Source organism: Notothenia rossii, assembly GCF_949606895.1.
Source record: "Notothenia rossii genome assembly, chromosome: 9".
Classification (NCBI taxonomy): Eukaryota; Metazoa; Chordata; class Actinopteri; order Perciformes; family Nototheniidae; genus Notothenia; species Notothenia rossii.
Window position 1 is genome coordinate 17,598,977 of NC_136907.1, and position 21,257 is coordinate 17,620,233.

General features: G+C 41.9%; 2 protein-coding genes across 4 annotated transcripts in view; both read right to left on the bottom strand.

The window, feature by feature from the left end:
* rapgef6 (Rap guanine nucleotide exchange factor (GEF) 6) overlaps positions 1 to 447 on the bottom strand; it is a 147,948-nt gene extending 147,501 nt beyond the window's left edge. Inside the window, exon 1 of the mRNA XM_079648703.1 lies at positions 13 to 447. Coding sequence (XP_079504829.1) covers positions 13 to 87 — 75 coding nt within the window. The 5' untranslated portion in view covers positions 88 to 447. The remainder of the gene's footprint in view (positions 1 to 12) is intronic.
* Positions 448 to 3,944: 3,497 nt separating this feature from the next.
* The window catches only part of fnip1 (folliculin interacting protein 1), a 38,990-nt gene continuing 21,677 nt past the window's right edge, over positions 3,945 to 21,257 (bottom strand). For all 3 annotated transcript variants that reach the window (XM_079648198.1, XM_079648196.1, XM_079648197.1), the window contains 11 exons: positions 20,466 to 20,537; positions 18,825 to 18,960; positions 17,904 to 18,105; positions 17,417 to 17,499; positions 12,989 to 13,135; positions 11,348 to 11,517; positions 8,433 to 10,164; positions 7,696 to 7,861; positions 7,321 to 7,521; positions 7,107 to 7,222; positions 3,945 to 5,943 (listed from right to left, as the gene is read on the bottom strand). In XM_079648198.1, the coding sequence (XP_079504324.1) occupies positions 5,865 to 5,943; positions 7,107 to 7,222; positions 7,321 to 7,521; positions 7,696 to 7,861; positions 8,433 to 10,164; positions 11,348 to 11,517; positions 12,989 to 13,135; positions 17,417 to 17,499; positions 17,904 to 18,105; positions 18,825 to 18,960; positions 20,466 to 20,537 (3,104 nt within the window). In that variant the 3' untranslated portion in view covers positions 3,945 to 5,864. The remainder of the gene's footprint in view (positions 5,944 to 7,106; positions 7,223 to 7,320; positions 7,522 to 7,695; positions 7,862 to 8,432; positions 10,165 to 11,347; positions 11,518 to 12,988; positions 13,136 to 17,416; positions 17,500 to 17,903; positions 18,106 to 18,824; positions 18,961 to 20,465; positions 20,538 to 21,257) is intronic.

Consider the following 21,257-nt stretch of genomic DNA (forward strand, 5'->3'; position numbering starts at 1 on the left):
AGATATGTTTACCTCTGCAGTCCGGAGGGAGGGTGGTTTCTTCAAAGCCAGTTTGAAAGAAGTTTCCATGGCTCCAGTCATTTTCATAACTTCGGCTCAAATCCCCCTGTATTACTTCCTCTCGAGGTATCCTCACTTCCCCGTCTCCTAGTTTCTCCTTTAGCCGAAACAACTCACATCCCCGTGGATCTTGTCCCCGCCGAGCTGAGCATGGATGGAGTTTACCCACCACTCCTCCTCCAGGAGAAGGGAGAAAAAACTTGACTCGTAACTACTGCGTGTCCGAGAAAGAGTAGATACAACCGAAAAAGTGTGACAGAAAGTTAATTCTCTCTGGCCTTTGGTGTTGAATTGTGTACATCTTTGGTAAAGGAAATATCCAGCTCAGTAGCTTGCGTCAGTGATCCAGGAGTTCAGATTTTAGATCCCTCCTCCTGCAGAGAGGGAGAGTTGACGACATCTGTCTGCACGGAGAGGAGGCGGCATTCAGGGCCGGTCGGAAACAGGGGAATATCTGGCAGCAGTGAAACATGAGCGAATGAAGTGAAAAATATATTCGGGTCATTCCTAGCATTCGGTGCCATTTAGGTCCCCACCACATTATATCATATATTTTTTTATTTTAAAGGTCTAATTCTTATTTTTTAAAAGCTTGGTTTTAAATGTTTATACCCTCTACCATAAAACAACAATGTTATTTAGCAAGGATATTCAAAATTCGAAATAATTACTCTGATTTTAGCACAAGCAGGCCAAATTGCCGTGTCCCCAATCATTTTTGCTCAACTTCTGTAACAGATATACAAAAATAAATCAAATAAATACAAACAAATTCTACATTTGTGTCACTGTTGTATAACCATTTTGCTAATATTCCACACCAAATTGAAATTGTTGTTGTTAATTCATTTGTATTTTAAAATAAAGTGTGTGTCCCCTGTTTGAATGTCCCCCCTGTTACTCTGATTTGAATCCCTCTGGACACGCCCCTTTACTATTCCACTATTTGTATGACTCAAGAAGAAGAAGGATACATTTTGAGTGGGAAAATCATCTTCAAGAAGCAGAGTGAATGCTTTCTTCCTTCAACGTTTTTTTAAATGTTTTAAAGAACTTAACTGTTGCGGTAAAGCATAACATGTCCACCCTGTTTTGCTCATTTTTAGTGGAACTAACCATTTGTTTTACATTTAGAAAATATGGTGAATATATCATCTATCAAATATATGTTTCTGTTGTCACCAAGTGCTAGTATTATCATCACACATGTAGCAATAGCCAAGTTTAGCATAAAATGTCCACCATGTTACTATTTTTCACAGTGGACACACAGTAACTGGGGATGGTAAAAAAAAAGTTTTTAAACATAATATCCTGAGCTTGACCAAAATATTTTCTTATAGGCCTACTTTAACAAGCCATCATTCAGATTACATTTTTTTTAAATATGGAAAATTATGTTTTTTATTTTTCAATATCCTAGCTGAAATGGCACCGAATGCTAGGAATGACCCATGAATTCGAAAAACCATTGAAAAAGAAGAATGCAGCAAAAAAGCCGTTCAATTTATAGTTACCTACCCCGTCTTTTAGTCACTCAAACATTCAAAATGTAAAATGTATTACATTACGAGAGGTGTGGAAAAGTACTCAGATCCCAGGTAAAGGTAGAAGTACCAGAGTGTAGGATTACTCTGTTACAAGTACAAGTCCTGCATTAGAAATTGTTACTCAAATAAAAGTACATCAAAATATACTTAGAGTACCAAAAGTAAAAGTAGCCCACTCACTATGCATATCGGCCCGTTTTAGATTAATATAAAGGACAACATTTGCCCCTGGATTGTAGGGGAATAGAATGATAGAGTAGCATAAAATAGAAATACTCAAGCAAATGACAAGACTCTCATATACTTGAGTGAATGTACTTAATAGTTACTTTACACAACTGATAAAGGGGCATTTTCAAATAAATTATTGGAATGAAGACATGACTTACTTTTGCTGACCAGTGGTAATAAGTAAAAATGATGGGAAAAAAAACCAAATTATAGTATAAGTAGAGTAGGCCTACTTCAACAGTAGCCCATATATAACCATAAGATATCAGTATAAATATATTTAATATCACATATATATCAACACAAATGACGGATGTATTTAATTAACCAACAATTAATTGTATTTCTCATAAAATTAATCATAAATTCCATTATACATTGCATTTATAAGATAAATAATGATTACGCTATTTATTTCAAAAGTGTTGTCGTAGTCTAGCGTTAATGGCATAGAAAACCGCGTTCAATAGTTTTGAAACTCGAGTGTACGAGCTTCAAAAGCAGTCCCTCAACGCCACATAGAGCCTCCCTCTGACTTCTGACACTTCTAATGTCAGCATGCTCCCACAAACTGCCCAACATGAGGATTAATCAGACTAATGAAGTGCATGTTAAAACTGCACAGTTTAGTAAAGACATTCACGGCTTCTGCTTTAGCGGGAAAATACTGCTTTTATGCAGTGCTTGAATTGGAATAAAAAAGGTGCCAGTACTCTAAATCAGCAACGGTTTCAAGTCAATTTATTTATAAATAAATTGACTTGAAACAGTAAATAAAATAAATAACAAAAAACAAGAATTTGGCTCAAAGTCATATATTATATCCTCATGCTGGTGGGTTTGTCTCTTTACTGTATATTTTAGAACGGCTCACCGTACTTTAACAAAATGACTCAGGGTGCATCTGAGATTAGAGGGGGTGCAGGGGTAAAGTACTATTTTTACAAGTGGGGAGTGGATCTAACACAAGATTTTTTTTAAATATTGAAGTTAAATGCATCAATCTGGTGCACTTTGAGAGCAAAATTAAGAGACCTATGGATACATCTCTCAACATCCATATGAAACAGAACTGTAAACAGATTTTCTATTTCTTTATGGATATTTTACAAATCACTCCCCTTTTAAACTCTATTCTTGTTTTACTGTCATATAGTATTTCATGTTTAGTGAGTTACTCTGAGTAACTCAAGAGTGGATATTCTTTGACCATAAAAGTTGTATGGTCAAAGAATATTCACGCACTTCTCACAGTTTTAACCCCGATTTAACGAACAGTGTTTTAAGTCTATGTTTTCCTAAAGTAGCTATACGGACAGTGGGATTAATGCAATAATCACTGCTACCATGACACTCCTATTATTGCATAACTGCGGTGTGTGTGTGTGTGTGTGTGTGTGTGTGTGTGTGTGTGTGTGTGTGTGTGTGTGTGTGACGTGTGCATCCTGGGGAGGGTGGGGTGGAGCCTCAACCAGCGTCAGAGTGGTAAATGCAAAAGGTGGGTCCAATGTGTGATCCAGATGGTGAGCAACAGAAGTGAAACCACCTCCAATCCAAATAAAATTGCTATTCTCTGCACGGATTCAGAGCCACTTTCCAGACTGTTTAAAAATGAGGCAGCGATGGAGGAAATGTCATGGATTGGGCTATCATTAAAACGTCTACCAGCAAAAGCAGAGAAAAAAGGAAAATCTGAATTCCCAAATGGGATAACCCCAAAACAACACCAGTTTACACGTGTAAGCTATGCAATTTATTTTTAATTAAAAAATGTTTGTGGGAAAATAAAAGATCAACTTAGATCCTAATCTGACATGTGAAGAAACACACATTTGGAGCTGATCCATTAAATCAGAGCCGGGTCTGTGGATTCACTGGAAACTCGTTTTTCAATGCCGTCTTATAAACAGATACAAGGGTATGTGGTACATCAACTACACTTATAACTGTAGTGTGTATACCATCAGTAATTCCCAGATGCAAATTATAGCTCTTTTTGAGGTTTTGGGAAAAATGTTTATATTTACATATCTCTTTCACTTTTCCATGATTTATTTCCCCCTTTCCCCTTTGATTTTGTGACAGAAAGAATTCCCAGCAACATAAATTCTTAACATCGGCATTTTTATTGCACAACATTCCCATAAAATTGGGAAAAAATAATTTGAAGAGACAATTCAAGACATTCTGTACAAATACATGGAAATAAACAAGAGTATGTACAGTTTACATGAACCGTTACACATACCATGGGCTAAACTTACTAAATAATTTATTCATATACAAATAAGTGAAAGCAGGTATAAATTCATACCTTTTAAACATAATGGCTGGGTTGTACAAAATGTAGGCTGATACAGCGGAGCATCTTCAATGCAACAAGCACGTCTCTAGACATTTTACCAGCAAAGTGAGCTCTGATGCATTCATGCCACATCTCTATTAAGACTTGGGTCATATACAGGATCAGAAAGAAACACATTATTCCTGCTTTCTCTAACAATACAAGCCATTCTCAGCATTCAGTCCAACATATAATGTGTATACGCTAATCTTTAAGCACACATTTTTAAACATTGTGGAAGGGTTGTTCCAGTAAGTACTCATTTGAATATTTATTGAGCTTATCGGCTAAATTAAGCTCCTCCCTCTGCCTTCATATGTATTTAAAACTCTTGTGTTTCCTCTCTGCTTTGACCTATATTAAATAATATTGGGAAATGTTTAACTCCTCCTTTTATTTCTGGAGTTAATTAAAGAGATAACAAAATATAGATTTATTTCCAATGCCGATGAAACAATAAAAAGTACTTACAACGAAAAGTACAAACAATAAAATACCATTGGCCCCCACTGCAGAAAACACCCTATGCACAGGAGAGAATCCACCTAAACTGAAACTATGAAAGGAACTTCTTATTTACGCTCACCAAATCGCACCCTGGCTTTAAAGATATAACAGCCAAAATCACTTTTCAATGTCATGGAAAATCTAAAGAAACATTATTTTTAAAGGGTGCTACTAGAGCTTTTATATTCTGCGTGTTTCTGTGAGTATAACCGTCATAGAAACATGTTTGAAAATAGTGTTAACTCATACATATTTGTATCTATTTTAAGGCCTCCCGTGTTCCTCTTTTTGTCTGCAGCAAACATCGAAGCCGTAAACATTGTAGAAAGGTGGCGAAGCTATAAAAGTGTGAAAATACTTCAGCATTTGGGTTGTAAAATACATGTAGATGATGTGTGTCGGAGCTTTTATCCACAGTAGAGCGGGGAACTTAAAACACATTCTGAAAAATATGTGTGAAACAATCATCCCCAGGAATTTACCAAACTCCCCTTGTTGAAGAACACAGCATAGGGTCTGCACGAAGATGACGCTGACATTCCTCTGATTAAAATACCTTCAAACGTTTACCTCAGGGTTTTCTATTGGGTGACTGTAAATGTGTGTCATCCATGTGAAGATCTGAGGTAGTGCTGTACCTATGATAAGAATGTCAAAGCCGCTTTAAGCGATCTCAAAACCGGTTTGTCGAACCAAAAATAACCTCAATTACAATAAAACGTGTCACTGGGATATCTCAAGGGAAATTTGGCTTGTAAACAAAAACATGAAGATAAATGAAATAACATAAATGCATGAGATTGATAAAGTTCTCAATAATATTAACCTTAAAATGTTCAAATAAAAAAATCCATCTTGTAGTCTGACACAGATTGTACAGAGAAAAAGTAGAAGGAAAAAAAGTCCAATGTTATTATACCGTAGAAATCCTTAATGTTTCATTCTCACCTGGAAACATTTATAAAGTCTTTGGCGTTTTTCTGTCCAAAAATAAAAAGAGTATTTTAAAGAAACATTCAAAGGACTGGGACTGGGACAGAGGGACTCTAGCTCCCCCCGGTGGTGTAACATCTACACTGCAGAGTGGGAGGAGAACACCATGACGGGGGTCAGCTGTGGAGCATGGACGGTTGATTTGGGGCCAGAGTGCCCCCTCCCGTGGTCTGACAGCCTCATAGGAGGATCTGGGCCACATAGGGGGAGTGGGTGCTGGCCACTGCGGCCAACAGGGGGAGGTCGCTGGACTCGATTCTGAAACGACACCAGAGCAAACATCAGGATAAGATCTACGTGGCCTGTTTAAAGTAACACCATTTATAAATATCACACTGCCATGTTTAATTGGTAAAAATCACAAAATGAAAAGTTCGATTTCACATTGAATCCAATAGTGCTAGTTACAGATCTGCAACTTTGGAGTTCCTTTTATACTAAACAAAGTATATCCTAGCAAAATGATTTGTTATCTGTCAAGAGTTTACACACAACACTGATTTAAATAACTTGAGTATAATATGTTGTTGCTGGTTGTTTAAAACATTAACGGGGTTTTTTCCAGTAAGGTGCCATGTAGTGATGGGAATTATTGCTCTTTGAAGGGAGCCGGATCTTATGGCTCCGTTCCTTTGCGAGAGCCGTTCAAAATAACCATTTTTTTTTAAGGGGGCGGGGTTAATAGGTTTATCTGCAAAAAATACCTTTTATAATTCAATCAAATTTAGCCCTGTTTTGACTAAAGATTTATATGTGTACACATAGCCTATCACTTAAATTATTCAATACATCCTTTGTACTGAAGTATTCAAAAGTAAAAATTACATGCTGTGGCCAATTGTTTTCGTTGCATTTACAGACCCTTGTAACTCTGATTGTAGAACCACGCAAACTGACAACAAATCTTTGCTGAGCTTAAAAATAATCATAAATAAATAACATAATGAAAATAAATATATCGCATTGCTCAAAACAGCAGCATCCAACAGTCTCTAATCCTTGGATATGAAATGTCACTGCATGCATGCACGGAGCACCCGTAGCGCGGAGATCATTAGGCCTCCTTAACAACAACAAAAACGGCTCGTTCGCGACCGACACATCACTAGCGCCATATGGGGCGTCCTTATGGGCAAATAACAGTTATGTTTAAATTCAGTAATACTCAGAAAAACTCACTGTGTACCATAGAGCTCTAAAACATTCCTCCCTCAATAAATGGCAAAGTTCCTATAGTTTTAAAGCCTTCATTGGACTGCATGTGCATTTGCATCATTATAGTGATTATAGTGCATGAGACAAATAACAGGGACCTGCTGCTAGAGATACAAAATCCACAGAATACGTTTCAGTAGATTAGTTAGGCATTTATGTTCTGCTTTCCAGCACATGTGAGTGGAGAATAAAGGTTAACCCCTTACCCTAAGACCATGCCCAACTCTTTGACATGGACTCTTGTCTGACCCTTCAAATACTCAGCAAGCATCTTGCTCTTGAAGTAGATTTCCTGCAGGCGGTCTTCAAGGTGCATGATACACTGAGGAGAAGAGGAAGGAAACATGGATGTTAAAGCACAGGAATCAAAGTGGTGCTTGCTGCTGAATAACCAGTGTTTGGCTGAGAGGTGTCACGTACAAAGTTGGGTGAGATGTTGAGTTTGTAGAGCTGGTGGGTGGACTGCAGTAAGTTTGACACCAAGTTGGACACCAGGACCTCCTTCCCCAGCTTGTTGACGTCTGTGGCTCGCCTCTGACTGCTAGCCACCTGCACCGTCCACTTCTCTGTGTCTGCTATAATGCAGACGGCTTCCGCGATAGGCTCGTCCAATACTGGATGCTGCAGAAGAGAAAACATTCAGTTACAATAATACACATGCATAAAGTGAAGATAAGGGTTCAATCCAAAACCACATTTTCTTGTAAGTTAAATGACTTGTTTGCAATCACATTCTGGTTGTTCAAAACGCTTCAATGGCAATGAAAGTGAAAAGGTTTAACACTTGAACTTTACCTGAACAGCGTGGGTTAATTCGGCCATGAGGCACTGCCGAAGCTTTTCGTCGCTAGGCAACCCTTGCAGTACAAAGTCTGGCACGTAGGTGGGGCAGTAGCCTCCGAACAGAGAGCGGCCAAAGTTGGCAATGCTTGGCTTCGAGTAGTTCTCCACCAACTTTGACCTACAAAGCAAACATGTGATGAGATATGTGATCCCAAAAGATAAAGATAGATACCTGCCGTCATTATAACATCAATTACAAAGGAAGACGGAGTCAGAAGGGATGTATTACTTTTCATTTTGAAAACTCATATGTAAACTTTATGGCTTTTTTTTGTTTGTGCAAAGATGAGGGGAGAAAGATCAAGATGCAGTATTTCACTCAAACTGTACTTTTAAAACAATAAAGGTGTTCAACCTATGTTTTACATCAGAATCATAATGGTAAGTAAGTTTGACAAAAATAACTGCATTTTTTTTTTGGCTATCCTAGTTTGACTCAAATGTTCTATATAATCTGATGACTAAAAAAAATGTTTATTTACATTTTTCAATACCAGACAGAAATACTTTTTTTTTTTTTCACTAGGATTAGACTAAAATATCCTGATTTTAAGTTAAATAAAACCTGAAAGAATAACAGCATAGGGTTTACTCAACGTGATAAAAACTTCAAATTATTATTTTTCACTAAGACTAATGAAACAAAATGAACATTAGCATTTGCACTAGTTATTGTGTCATGTACTCACCCGGGGAGGGGCAGCAGCATCTCCTCCTGCCAGTCCTCTGTGTCCTCGCTCTCACTGTCCCCCAGCGCGCTGTCCGAGCTCTCGTTGCGGGGGATCTCCCAGTCGTTGGCCGGCATCGCCTTGTTCTTTTGGTCCTCTGTGCCCTTGCTGCTCTCATCCTGGGGGAAGGGGACCGACAGCAGAAGACCCTTGTCCTGCTCAACAGAACAGCTTCTGCTGCAGCAGCATGTGTCGGAGGAATCTGTGGAGCCACACCTGCATCTCCTCTGGACGCTCAGCAAAATGTCTCCCTTCCTGCTGGACCCCACCTCCGGCCTACCTGAACCTAAACACAGACCTATCCCCGGACTGTTGTGGCCCCCAATGTCCCCGGGTTGGGGGACTCCCGAGGGGTCCAGCAGGTCTTTGTGCATACTGTCTGTGCTGCTGGCCGTCGGTCGTTTGGCCACATCTTCTATAGTCCTAGTCTCCACGGGGTTATCCACACTGAAGTACTCGTCAAAATCGTTCACACAGTTGGGGGTCCACTTGGGCATCTTACTGGATACCCGCTGCAGGGGGGGGGCTGCCTTGGTCTGTTTGGTTTGGTCCTCTGATTGGCTGCTGCTGCTGGTCTTCGACTCCGCTCCACTCTTGGGTTTGTGATGTTGCACCTGATGCTGTTTCTGCTGCATCAGCATCAGCTGCTGGTGGAGAGGTTTGTCCTTGAGGTGCTTCTTGTACTTCTTCATGTCCTCTTCCACTTTCCTCCGGCGGCTCTCTGTGTCCGACTCTGGAGACATGGAGTCTCCGATGAGGAAGGTGACCTTTGTTGCCGGCTCGTCCTCTTCTGTCAGGATCAGAGACATGGGCCCCGACGCGGTGCTTCCTGGAACTGGCACTGCAGCAGCAGGTGTGTTTTTATCATGGAGCTTCTTCTCCAGAGGGATCTCTAACGGCAGAGAGGCCAGCATCCTGGGGGGCTGGGTCCCTACGCCTGCATCCATCCCAGCCTCTGAGCCGGGGGTCTTCTGCTCTGTGGGGACAGGAGATGGTGATGATGCCAGTGAGGCTGTGGGTGTGGGCGGGACGATGAGTCTAAGGTCTCCCTTGGTCTCTGTGTCCAGCACACAGACCTCCTCCCTGGGGGACGCCGAGCCCACCCGCAGCACCGTCTCAAGCCGGGCCTCTGGGACTCCCGGGGGGCTGCTGGACTCCCTGAGCAGCCCCCCGGGATCAGCTGATTCTGCAATCCTGATAACAGCACTGTCCCCCGTCTGAAGCACACTGCTCCTGGACCCTTGACTGTCACTGCTGTCCTCCTCCTCTTCCTCCTCCTCCTCCTCCTCCTCATCCTCCTCCTTGGGTGTGTCCCCCCCACCCTGCTCCCCCTCTGTGTCTGTGTAAGTGCTGCTCTGGAGGCTGTTGTCTGAAGGGTAGCTGCTGTCCTCTGCCTCGGTCTGCCGGCTGTGGGTGGGGTGAGACAAGTAGTCCCCGCTGGGTTTGTGGACGGTGACCAGCACGTAGTCCGACTCCTCCACCTCTCCTCTCCTCAGGGAGGTGGTGATGAGGGAGCCGGGGATGACGATGGCCTCGTCCTCGGCGCTGTCCAGCATGTGCGTCTCCAGCAGCTCGGAGCAGCGGATGAAGTAGGTGAGGATGTAGAGGAGCCTCTGGACCAGCTCCTGTCTGCGGCCCACCACCACCGTCCTGGACAGCCGCACCGGGGACCCTATGGCCCCGTACAGGTCGCCTACACAGTGAGGGAAAAACAACTCATCAGCACTTCTGTACAGCCATTTAGATTTATCAAATTATTTTAGCAGGTAATGTTTTTTTAAATCATTTATTTATACTCGTTCCATAACATTTGATTGTGAAGTCTCCAGTTTTGCCGCAGTGTGAAGTTGATTGGATGAACGGTTGTCGAGAAAATTACTCATAAATAGGTTATAGATCTTTCTTTCTTTATATATCATTAAAATGAGCGAGCTGTACCGAGCAGGCAGTTTGTAGAAGAGTAAATAGGGGTCCCCTCTGAATACACTACACAGTGTGTACATAACACACTTCTAATACATACGACTACAAAACTGGCACAAGAGACAGTCATTGCTTGGATCCCCGAAATACATCCATCATGAGAAAAGTTGTGTGATGAAGACTTTGAGAAAAATACATTAAGTTTGACTTACATTTTAGTATGTGGATATAAAAACAGTTTATATCAATATTTGAGGCTTTTATTTTACTCTCACAAAGGACATATTACAGAACTTATGAAGGTACGTTTAAACAATCGCCAGTCAAACAAACAAAAGACTAACGTGTTCTTTCCTCTCTGGTGTGCAGTTCTCACTATGAACTCCAGGAGGCACCATGAACTCACTTTACCAGAGCTCTCCATGTCACATGAGGTGAAAGTGTGGACTACTCAACATACTCTATAAGATGTTTGTGTATTCAAAGGATATCACCACTCACTACATGCATCTAAAAATCATCTACAGCTATACTGTGTGTGTAACACATTAAAAAGAGAGAGACTGCGCAGAAGTGCACAAATAGAAGATTAGTAATGCAACATGTTACAATAAAAAACACTGATGCTTTACACAGCAATAAGCATTTAAATGAACTGCACCTCATTGGAGTATTATTTCATTTTACATTTTTAAATTGCGTTTTTATCACAAGATCATTAATGCATTACACTTCTGAAACTGACTTAAGAGCTACAACAGAGTGCGGTCTAATGGAGCTGCATGTGGAGAACATTCAGTCCCAACTTGTCTTTGTGCTGGGATGATTAATGATGACAGGTGAGGATGCGTTCCAGCTTCAGCGAAAATGAGGATCAAACACAGGTGTTCCATCAGACGTCCATTTACTTTGTCCCTGTGTGTGCTTGTGTGTTTGTTTTCTGAGTGCCTCACCTAGTTGTGCCCAGAGCGGGTTGTAAGGGTGCGTCTTGGCCAGCATGTCGACGCTCTTGGAGGAGTGTTTCTCGAGGAAGATCTTGATTGGAGGCTGCCCATTGGGCATGACGGTGGGCACCCAGGCCAGATGATTGGTCAGGATGGCTGTCAATAACGCGGGGAGGAATCTGAAATAAATCAGATATGGGTTGGTGAGCAAAGAGTCGAGGAGAATCCAAACATCCTAGCTGTGTGAACCCGATCAAAAATGATTTCTCAGTTTCCCTCCTGACCTTATTTGGTGAGGTCAACTTGGTCAGACCTTTTGTTGCTGGCCACAACACACACATCCATTGTTTGCCACACACACAAATAGAAATGTATTCAGAAAGACACACACACACACACACCAATACAAATGATTCACTTCTCACTCCTGACCACAAGTGTCTACTTCCTTTCCTGTCTCGTGACTCAACACCAATGCTACTCAAGTTCAGTCATGTGCTCCAGCACAGTTGTGACTGCGGTACTCATCACTAGCATCATGGGAAAACTGACAGGACGCCTCAGAAAATAAATGATGTCTTACGAGACATTTTGTTGCCAGGGAGACATATGGCTTCATCCGAGAGTCAACATAGCGTAGAAGTAGTTGTGTATCGTCAAGTCCAAAATGGATGTGTGGAAGACACCCTGACATTGGTGGAAACGCTGACTTTTCAGATAAATTATGCTAATGAGGAAACACCAATGGTTGCCTAGGAGACACCATTTAGAGTGTGCAGGGATTTAGAGAACATGAGAAAGTGAAAGATAGTAATAGTAAAGTACAGACACGTTCTGATTCTTCAGTCTGATAAACAGTATTCCACCACGACGTCTTCCAAGTGGAGGGGTTTGTATTGCTCATGTGGAATTTCTTCAAAATTATTTTTGTACCCTCAATTTAACATTATTTTTGTATGTCTATAAAGGGTTAAAAAACTATGTTTTATGATTGTCTTAACATGTTATTTTTGCTTTATGCAATCAATGATACAATTTGAATAAAGAATGCGATAAAAACACTTCTAAATGCTACATGGATCAAGTGTGAATATGTTCCATAAAGGCCTTGCTACCAATTCATTTGTGTACAATTAGCAGTGTTTTGACGTGGCTTTATGACAGCAACAATAAGCAATTAGAGACTGGCATTCACAGCTCCCTCAGAGGCAGACCAATACATGCAAAGAGGGTGAAACACTCACTTGTGTGTATGTTTGAGAGCCATGAACAGGGTGAGAAAGACGATAGACTGAGTAGAATAGAATGAACAGTGTGTGAACCTGCATGTGTTTCTCTGTTTATAGGCTTGTCCAGGAAGTAGAAGCAAAAAAGACTAAATGTTCTTTGTGTCCGAGTTCTGCTCTGCATGTCTTCTCTCTTTACATTAGCTTGCTGAATGCTGTCAGCTCAGAAAAGATCAATCGAGTGGTGAACAGCCTGATCTTCACAACAGGTGGGTTTGCTGTGGCCTACCACTCTTAAAAACCAGTAAGTGATATGTGTTTGGAAATGACTTTTAACGTATTTCCATGATCCCCTTTTTGAGATACTTTAAAAACATGTCTTGACTGATGGCGGCGTAGGTGTGAGAACAAGCAGTCACTCAACTGGTTCTTGGAGGCCTGCTCCATCAGCAGCGAGAGCTCCCTCATGAAGTGACCGCAGAGCTGGTTCTTCTCCGACGCCCCGGACATCATGGTCAACCAGACGGGCTCAGCCACCCTCGGCATGGTGTAGAGGTCGCAGATTGTCATCCTGGAGATGAGGTACGGCGAGGGAGGGATGAAAGAGCATGGAGAGGGGCATGGACAGGGAAGGAGGGGAAAAAGAGACAAAACAGACAGAGAGAACAGACACGTTATTGTCTCCCGGGGTAAACAAAAGAGATCTCAGTTCACAGACTGCGCTGGGCCCATGGGAGACCCTCGTTGTGTGTGTGTTTGAAACAGTCCAGCAAACTTGACTCCCAACCCTGTCTCCTTGCTCTGTACAGTGTGTATATCTATCTGTATGAGGCTCAGTTGGAGCGTTTGTCCATTGAGAAGGAGTGGAGTTTCCATGGAGCGTGGGGCGTGTTGGTGAGCATGTCTCGGCTGGAGGCCAAGCTTTGACACAGGGGCAGAGGGGAATCTTTGGAGCCGGAGGAATGTGGAGAATCAGGCGTTTTTAGTCAGAGCTCAAATATGCACTGCAGCTGCTGGATTATGAGTTTGAAAATGCTAAACTGTGCAGATGTTTTATCTGCTTTCCCTGCGAACATATCAAGCAAATTCAAGGGAAATACATTTGACCGAAAGTGATCTGTCACAAGACCTTTAACTGATACACACTTAGTGGAAGCTTGATTTAGTGTAACAGGAAACTGCACAAGATCTAAGACAGTAAACATTCAACCCTTTTTGACCTATAAAAAAAAAAACTTGGTGATAGAGGAGATGTGGCCATGCTGCATGCTGGGAGAAAACGCAGGTGTCACAAAGTGAAAGTGACCTTCACTAGTTCTCCAGTAATCAAGCTATTTTAAGTGGATGTGTTCCTTCAAAGCAGATAGGAACAACATGCGTAGTCTTTGTTTAGCGGTTCATAAGAAGAAGTTATGGACAGGGAGCGAAAAGGAGAACTTGTCAAATCCAGTGCATTGCAATACTGTTGTTGCGCTAGTTCTTTTTAGACGGTTTAGTGTTGTAATCCAAAACCTGCTCTTGGCGGGTTGATAATATTAACACAATGACTGTGGTAGTGGACAAGAACGCCTATTGCAAGAAAAATGCTTGAACTACCTCCAAAAACCACTCAATTACAGCTTAAGTGCTTTATGACGTATAAACAAATCTTTGGTTTCGATACATTTTGTGGCAAAGCTTGCTTTCTCTCAACAAGAAAGAATGATTGAACCAATGGATGAGAAGCTTACAAGAGAGTGAGTGATCACTGCATGAGACAATTTGAGCTTTAATCAATTTCTTGACATTAAACAAGGAACCATTACTAACTGTAGTACTTAGCTGCCAAAGACTTGATGTCACTTGCAAATCAACATACCCTAAACATGTCGCTGACTCTCTTTACACGTCGTTGTCAGCAGAGATGATCCATCATCAGGGCTGCAGCATCAAATAACCTAATAACACTTTTTGATTCCTGGTATAAATGGGTTGACTTATCCGTGGCCTTTAAAGCCCCAGTCGACCCAGATAATGTGGGGTGTACATACAGCCTCTCTGCAGCAGCTGTTCAGGTGAACTTTAAAGAGCGTGATGTGAAATTAAACTGTTGTGTCGAGGAGACTGATTTGAAATGCTCTCACTATGGACGGGAGCGATTCAAACCATTCTGATCTCATACACGACTTCTGGCTCAAGCTGTGTTTTCGAATGCCAATTTAAATTGAAAGCACCTTGTACGTATTAAGAGTTATAGCACAAGAGTTATGGGCATTGAATCTAATAGTGCAATTACTAACCGATAATCCTTATGGGTTTATTTTATTTTTGTTTCTTAGAATCCTAATACAAACATGTAAGTACTGTACTTTCTTTTGGCATTAAACTACAATTTTTGCACTATAAATTATGAAGGCACCGTAGATTTTTTGCTATTACGGTGCTTTAAAAACCTTAAAATGTTGGGCATGAATGTTGCATTAACAATTCTGAGGCACAGTTTCTAGTGGCCTCCATTAAGTGCTTGCATACTTTCGTCCAAGAGAAGGATAAGCACTTTTTTTATGCTTGTGAGCTAAAATGGGAAGTGGAGTCTCTCCAACCCTAATGTGTTAAGTGGCTCTGCCGCCATCACTACTCCTGTTTTTCCTCTAACTGCAAACCCTAAAGTAACCCCACAATATAGGCTGGTGTGACCAATATGTGCACATGCCTCTGCTAAGTGCCCAGCTTATCTTCGACAGCATGCGTGGGTATGTGTGCATGCCCGCCCTCCCAGCTACGTCAATCCGGAATCAGCATCTTGCAGAGGCATTTCCTCCAGTTCCTCCTGTAATGTTCCATGAAGTCAAAAGCCCTTAATGGCAAAGGTGGCTGCACTTATATTTAGCTGCTGTCTGAAGGTGAGATTTTACAGATATTTAGTTAGTCCCGGGATCTCACATATTATTTACTATTCTGGTGCCCGTGGCCAGTGTCTGAGGAAGATAGGGTTGCCACTCCGCAGGCTTAGGTTGCTGTAGCTGGCTGCAAACAGGCATATGACTGCAGCAATGAGGGAACCTCAGACAGACTGCAAGTGTGTGTGGCAAGTGAAAGTAGTGGTATGCACGCACACGCACACGCACACACACACACACACACACACACACACACTTAAGGTTTTGTGTTTTACGAGGTACCAAACAGTCATAGAGTAGTGACAAGCATATCACACCAATTCAAATGTTTAAGAACCTTTATGATTTAATATTTGATTTCATTACACATTAAAAGGTTAAATCCTTCTGGGAACTGGCGTTTCTAGACAAATAATAAACAAAGCATCCTCATTGAGTAGTTGTGGTGGAGAGTTGAGAAGTAACCGGTAGCTTCGAACATTTCAGCCAAATAAGCTTCCTGAAAAACAAACAAAACTCTATGGCATGAATTCCCAGCATGCATAGCAACATCTGTGGTTTGCTACAGGTAGGTCACAGTGTGTTCCTCCTTTCTTTTAGCTAACATACTACAATATTTCTTACTGTATGGCGTTATTTTTGTGCCTCTATCCTGAGCACGCAATGGAGCATTTTGAGCATAGAAAATGTTATTGAGCGCTCAGGTTGGCACTTGAGGGTAGTCTTATTGTAAAGTGGTACTCAATTATCTATTAAATTATGCGCATATGACAAAAGGACAGAGACTGTCAGCATCACGCTAGCCTGACACATCAACCCCAGTGGGTGATCATTAGTTATTCATTGATTCGACACCTCAGCACGCCACATTGTAACTGGAGCAGAATTACACAATCCCTTCACCTTATCTCCGTTAACTTTAGAGACCATCAAATCAGCTCGTTATTCGGAGACACAGCGTGCTCACTGACAGTTATCCTGTAGCACATGCTAACAATATTAAAGCAATGAAAAGCACCATTCAGTTCAATTGTTACAACTAACAAAGAGGCATTTAAAGGACACCTTTATGACGGGAATGCATCAAAGTAATGTGACACTTGCCTAGTGACCATAAGAAATATGACATAGGGAAACATAATTATCTTCTAAACCTTGTTGACAGATCAGGTGCTTCTTTTATCTGCAGGCCATAGCAGCTGGAGAATATCAGATGTTATCAACAACAGTTTACTGCCTGCTTGATATGTGTTCATTAATGACCGCCTCATTGCACTATCCCGCTTTTAACACGGCCACATAGTCAATAAACCAACAACTTGACTCACAATATTAATTGAAAATGATTTTGTTGACTTAACGGCAGCACTGATCAAGGTTTACAGTAACTGTCCACGTTTGTTCCCACTTCCTTTACCACCAACCTAACAAGTTCCAGAGCAGCCAATACCATGTTGCCGTTATTGATAAATTCCTGTCTGCCTTCTTCCGTTGATTTCTCTGATGTCCGATTCTCTGTCTTGTACCTACTTTACTTCTTTCCCTTGATCCTCCTTAGCAACGGTCATTATGTTGCTTAGCAGCAATGTGTTTGAGTATTAACAACCTCTGAACATTTCCAATTTGACCAATCAGAATCTAATATTCAACTAAGCCGTGTAATTAACCAAGATGATATACGTTTATCAAACTGTGTAATGTAAACCTTCACACACTAAAGAGAGAGCCAGAGAATGTGAACAAAGTCATTTGTAAGAGATAACGTGTCGGGTTTAAGATGGAAACATCTTCTCCCATCTCTTGAAACTAAATACCAACCGACTCCATCTAACGAGGGCAGCCGGGAAAAAACTTTGCCCCAACCCTATGATATATTAAGTATTTGCCAGATGTCGTAAGGGCAATAGTAAAATAATGAATGAAGTCCGATCATTGTCTGCATTATGGTCAGAGAATGTGAATTGTTGCCATACCTGAACTCGTTGAGTCCTTCCACCATTCGGCTGTAAGCCAGGGCTCTCTGAGTGGCATCAGCTGACCGACGACACTTCATGGCCTTGAGAGTGAAACAACACAAATGATCTTTGAGATAATTGGCACTGAAGCTGACAAACACTACGCAGGAAAGGTGAAGCAAGGAATGTGAGGGGGGAACTCTGGAAGTCCTCCAGAGCTGCAACAGTGCCAACAACAGACAGCAGTAAACAGAATCTCAGATATACAAGGGATGATCATTGAGTGGTCATCTGACAGCAACTCTGCTCATTACACCAGCAAAGGTCTGCATTCAATGCTATTCATGTCTCCCTGCTAAACGCATTTCACTGACAGGCTTATCTTCACAGTGTCAATCAGGGAAGCAACAGCAGTCATAAAGGGGGAAACAAACTTCTAACACACATCAAAAGAATCATCTTTGCCGTTAATAACACAGCCAATCAGCGTCATACACAAACTCACCTGTTCGATAGCGCTCTTGAGTTTGTTCATGTGGCTTTCAAAGAGAGGGAAGTGGGAGAAGAAGAAATCCTGGAAGCGGTTGTTCTCCTCCGTGTTGGGGGACAGCATGAAGATGACGCCGATGGCGATCTTCTTCTTCCGAGCCACGCCGAGGCTCGGTCCGGCGCTATCATCAGACATGTTGAAGCTCTCCTCCACTGACCTGATGGGGACAGGGCACACAAGGAGTCACAAGGAGCAGAAGATAATCCGATACAACCTCCGAAGCCTGAGATGTTTGTGTGGCTGCTCAGATTTCAGAATGTTCGCCTGCCCTTGAAGATCATTAAAGTTATATATTAAGACTAGATCACAAATTAGGCCTTCCCTATACTGATTACCACTGATTGATATTACAAATACATTTTCCATGTACTGCAAACATTTTGTCATTTATACATCTAAGACGAAAAATATGCACATCACATGTTGAGGGGCTTTGAATCCCAGCCCTTTTCAGCTGGGAAACAAGATGCTTTGGTACTGCTGAAATGTATCGCCTGGAAGATACGAGCACTCAGAGGCGTACAGCTGCATTGACAAGCCAACACAGCATCCTGTCTAGTCACAGCAGTGTGTGTGCGTGTGCGTGTGCGTGTGCGTGTGCGTGTGCGTGTGTGTGTGTGTCATTTTCCAAGCTGCTTGTTGGATTGTGAGGAAGTTAAACAGGATACACTTCACAAAAGCATATCAGAGGCATTAAGCAGGGGGGGGGGGGAATGGAGAGAGTGTGTGAAGGAAGTTGTGCAAAGAAAGACAACAGAGCTAAGACCTCCTTCTCCTCCTTTACTCTTAGTGTAAGTTAGACCTGACTCTATAGTTGTTTTTTATGTAATGTACAAATAAATATGTTCTTTGCACAGGTGTGTGTGCATGTCTCACCATCGGGGGAACACGCCGTTTTCTAAGCTGGTGGTTTGGCTGCGGAGCCATCGCCGCTGGTAACTGGACGCACAGCTGCTGGTGAGGGAGGAGCCGGGAGACGGGAAGGGGGTGATCAACAGGCTGCTCAGGGAAGCTACAGGGGGAGGTGGAGGGATGGAGAGAAGGATCGGAGGCGGATAAGAGAGATGAGAGAAGGGAGGGGAAAATGAAGAGAGCGAGAATGAGGAGGAGAACAGAAGGGAGGGAATGGCGGGTGACAAGAGAAGAAGGACAAGAATGAGTCAGACAAGTGCGTAGGGCTTCTGAACAACACATTGCACACACACATTTCCACACAGAGATTGACAGATGTAACAAACTATAATCGATCTTACTCAGACGAGGCACGAAGATACCCCTCTTTACACTTTCCCCTAATTATTAGATAGCTTTCTTATGAGATCTAATATAAGCCTGCTAGCGGTCACATGCTTGGACAACCTGGCTTTACACCAGGCTGATATAGTAATGACAAACCTACACGCACACAATCAGGAGTTATTTACAGCCCCGGCAGCACGTGCTGGTCAATGGTCACATGAGTCAGTTGTGTCTGACCTTAACAGTGTTCAAAGAGATGAACAGGACAGTGTGTGACGTATGAAGAGAGAACTGTGCTAGGTGAAGACGCAGCAGTAAAAGGGGACAATATGTATTTGGGATTTTTGCCACAGAGGGATGTGGGTCTATGTGTTTTGCAGTATTTGCTAAAGAACCTCACCCCATTGGGGAGGAGGGTGGGGAAAGGGGAGATGAGGACGAGGCTGGAATTAGAAGCTCATTTACTAGTAGCAGTTTTTCAGAGCTGCTATATTTAATCCTGCATGTGACCCGGGTTTGAGCAGAAAGCCCAATTCTCTTCATACCATTCATGCCAGTGGGGTATGGTGGTGTTTGTAGAGGGGGGGTGGGGAGGAAGTTTCCATTGCACAAGGTTTTCTGGACCCTAGATGCCACGAAAACACCTACAGGGTCCTCCTCGTATATTCTTTTTTGTGGTTTGACGTGAAAATACTTTGAGGGAATGGCAATGGAGAAGAAAACTGATTGCATACTAGTGAGATCAGTTGCAATCACATCTGCACACTTATTTAAATATATTGAATATGTTCATACAAATGCTCAACTTTTTACTGTGATATCTTGTTTCAATAGTTACGTCATCACTTTATTTATGTTGCATTATTATTTAATTTGTATTCTATTTTTATCTTGTGTAAATCCTGTTTTTCATTCTGACACTGTTGCTGCTATAAACGCCTGAATTTCCCCAAGGGGATAAATAAAGTTCCATCTTATCTAATCTTATTGTATCAAAGCTCAAGCATCACTGCTTAAAGTAACCAATGCAGAAGTGTTTTAACATTTAGGCCAGTTTGTGGGAACCTTTAATGTGTTTGAGGTAGGAGAGTGTTAGGAGTTATAAAATCCAATAATTTACATACTTAATCTTCCTTAAATTGACCTTGACCTCTTTGGTCCAGACAAGAATAAATGTGGACCCAATTCAAAGCGTGGCTGCACTGTAGGGCTGAGAGTCACATAGCTGTGCTCGGTGTAGGTCAATCCAAGCTTTACCTCCTAGTCTCATTAACATACCTGACCTGGCGATGCCGCTGTCCCTCTCGTCGTGAAGCCCTCGGCCAGGCATGTCCATGGGGTGACTGTGGCCTGCAGGAGAGGGTTGAGAGAGAGAAAGTGAAAAGGTTGGGTTAAAGGTAAAGGAAAAGGGTAAAGACAAGAGGGCAGAGGGCAGAGGGAGACACAGATCAAAGGGAGATTGTTGACATAAGAGACCGAAGAAAAGGAGAGGAAAGAAGGAAAGTGACACAGAATAACACGTGAGAAATTATATAAACAAAAACAGTACCAGCTTTATTTAGGGCTCTAACACTTAGCCTGAATATGCTAATCCACAAACAAAATGTAGAGACTACAATTAGGATGCTTCACCTCCTCAACATCCTTTACCAAGATATGGCAAGAAAATTATCATCAAAAAACTGCAAGCATTCTTTTTTACTATAAACTACTTTTGGACATGCAACCAGGAAATGTTATCTTCCATTACTATACACTATATCTCCACCATTAGACCACAAATCACACAACTACTACATGCGAGGTTACTACAATAAAAAGGGGGGCGTTTAATAATATCTACTGTCAAGTGGCTGTTACGGATTCATTTCAAAACGGCTGTTTGTTTTTGTTTCACCAAAAACAGGAAGTTCCACAAGTCAGACAAATACTGTAAAAGACACTACTGCTGTTTTAGGCTCACTGACTCACTGTGTAGCTATCTTCAGCAGCTGCCACAGCTTTGATGCTACTTTTTACAAGAGACACAGCACTATGAATGTCACCGAGCCCATTTGCCTATTCTCAAAT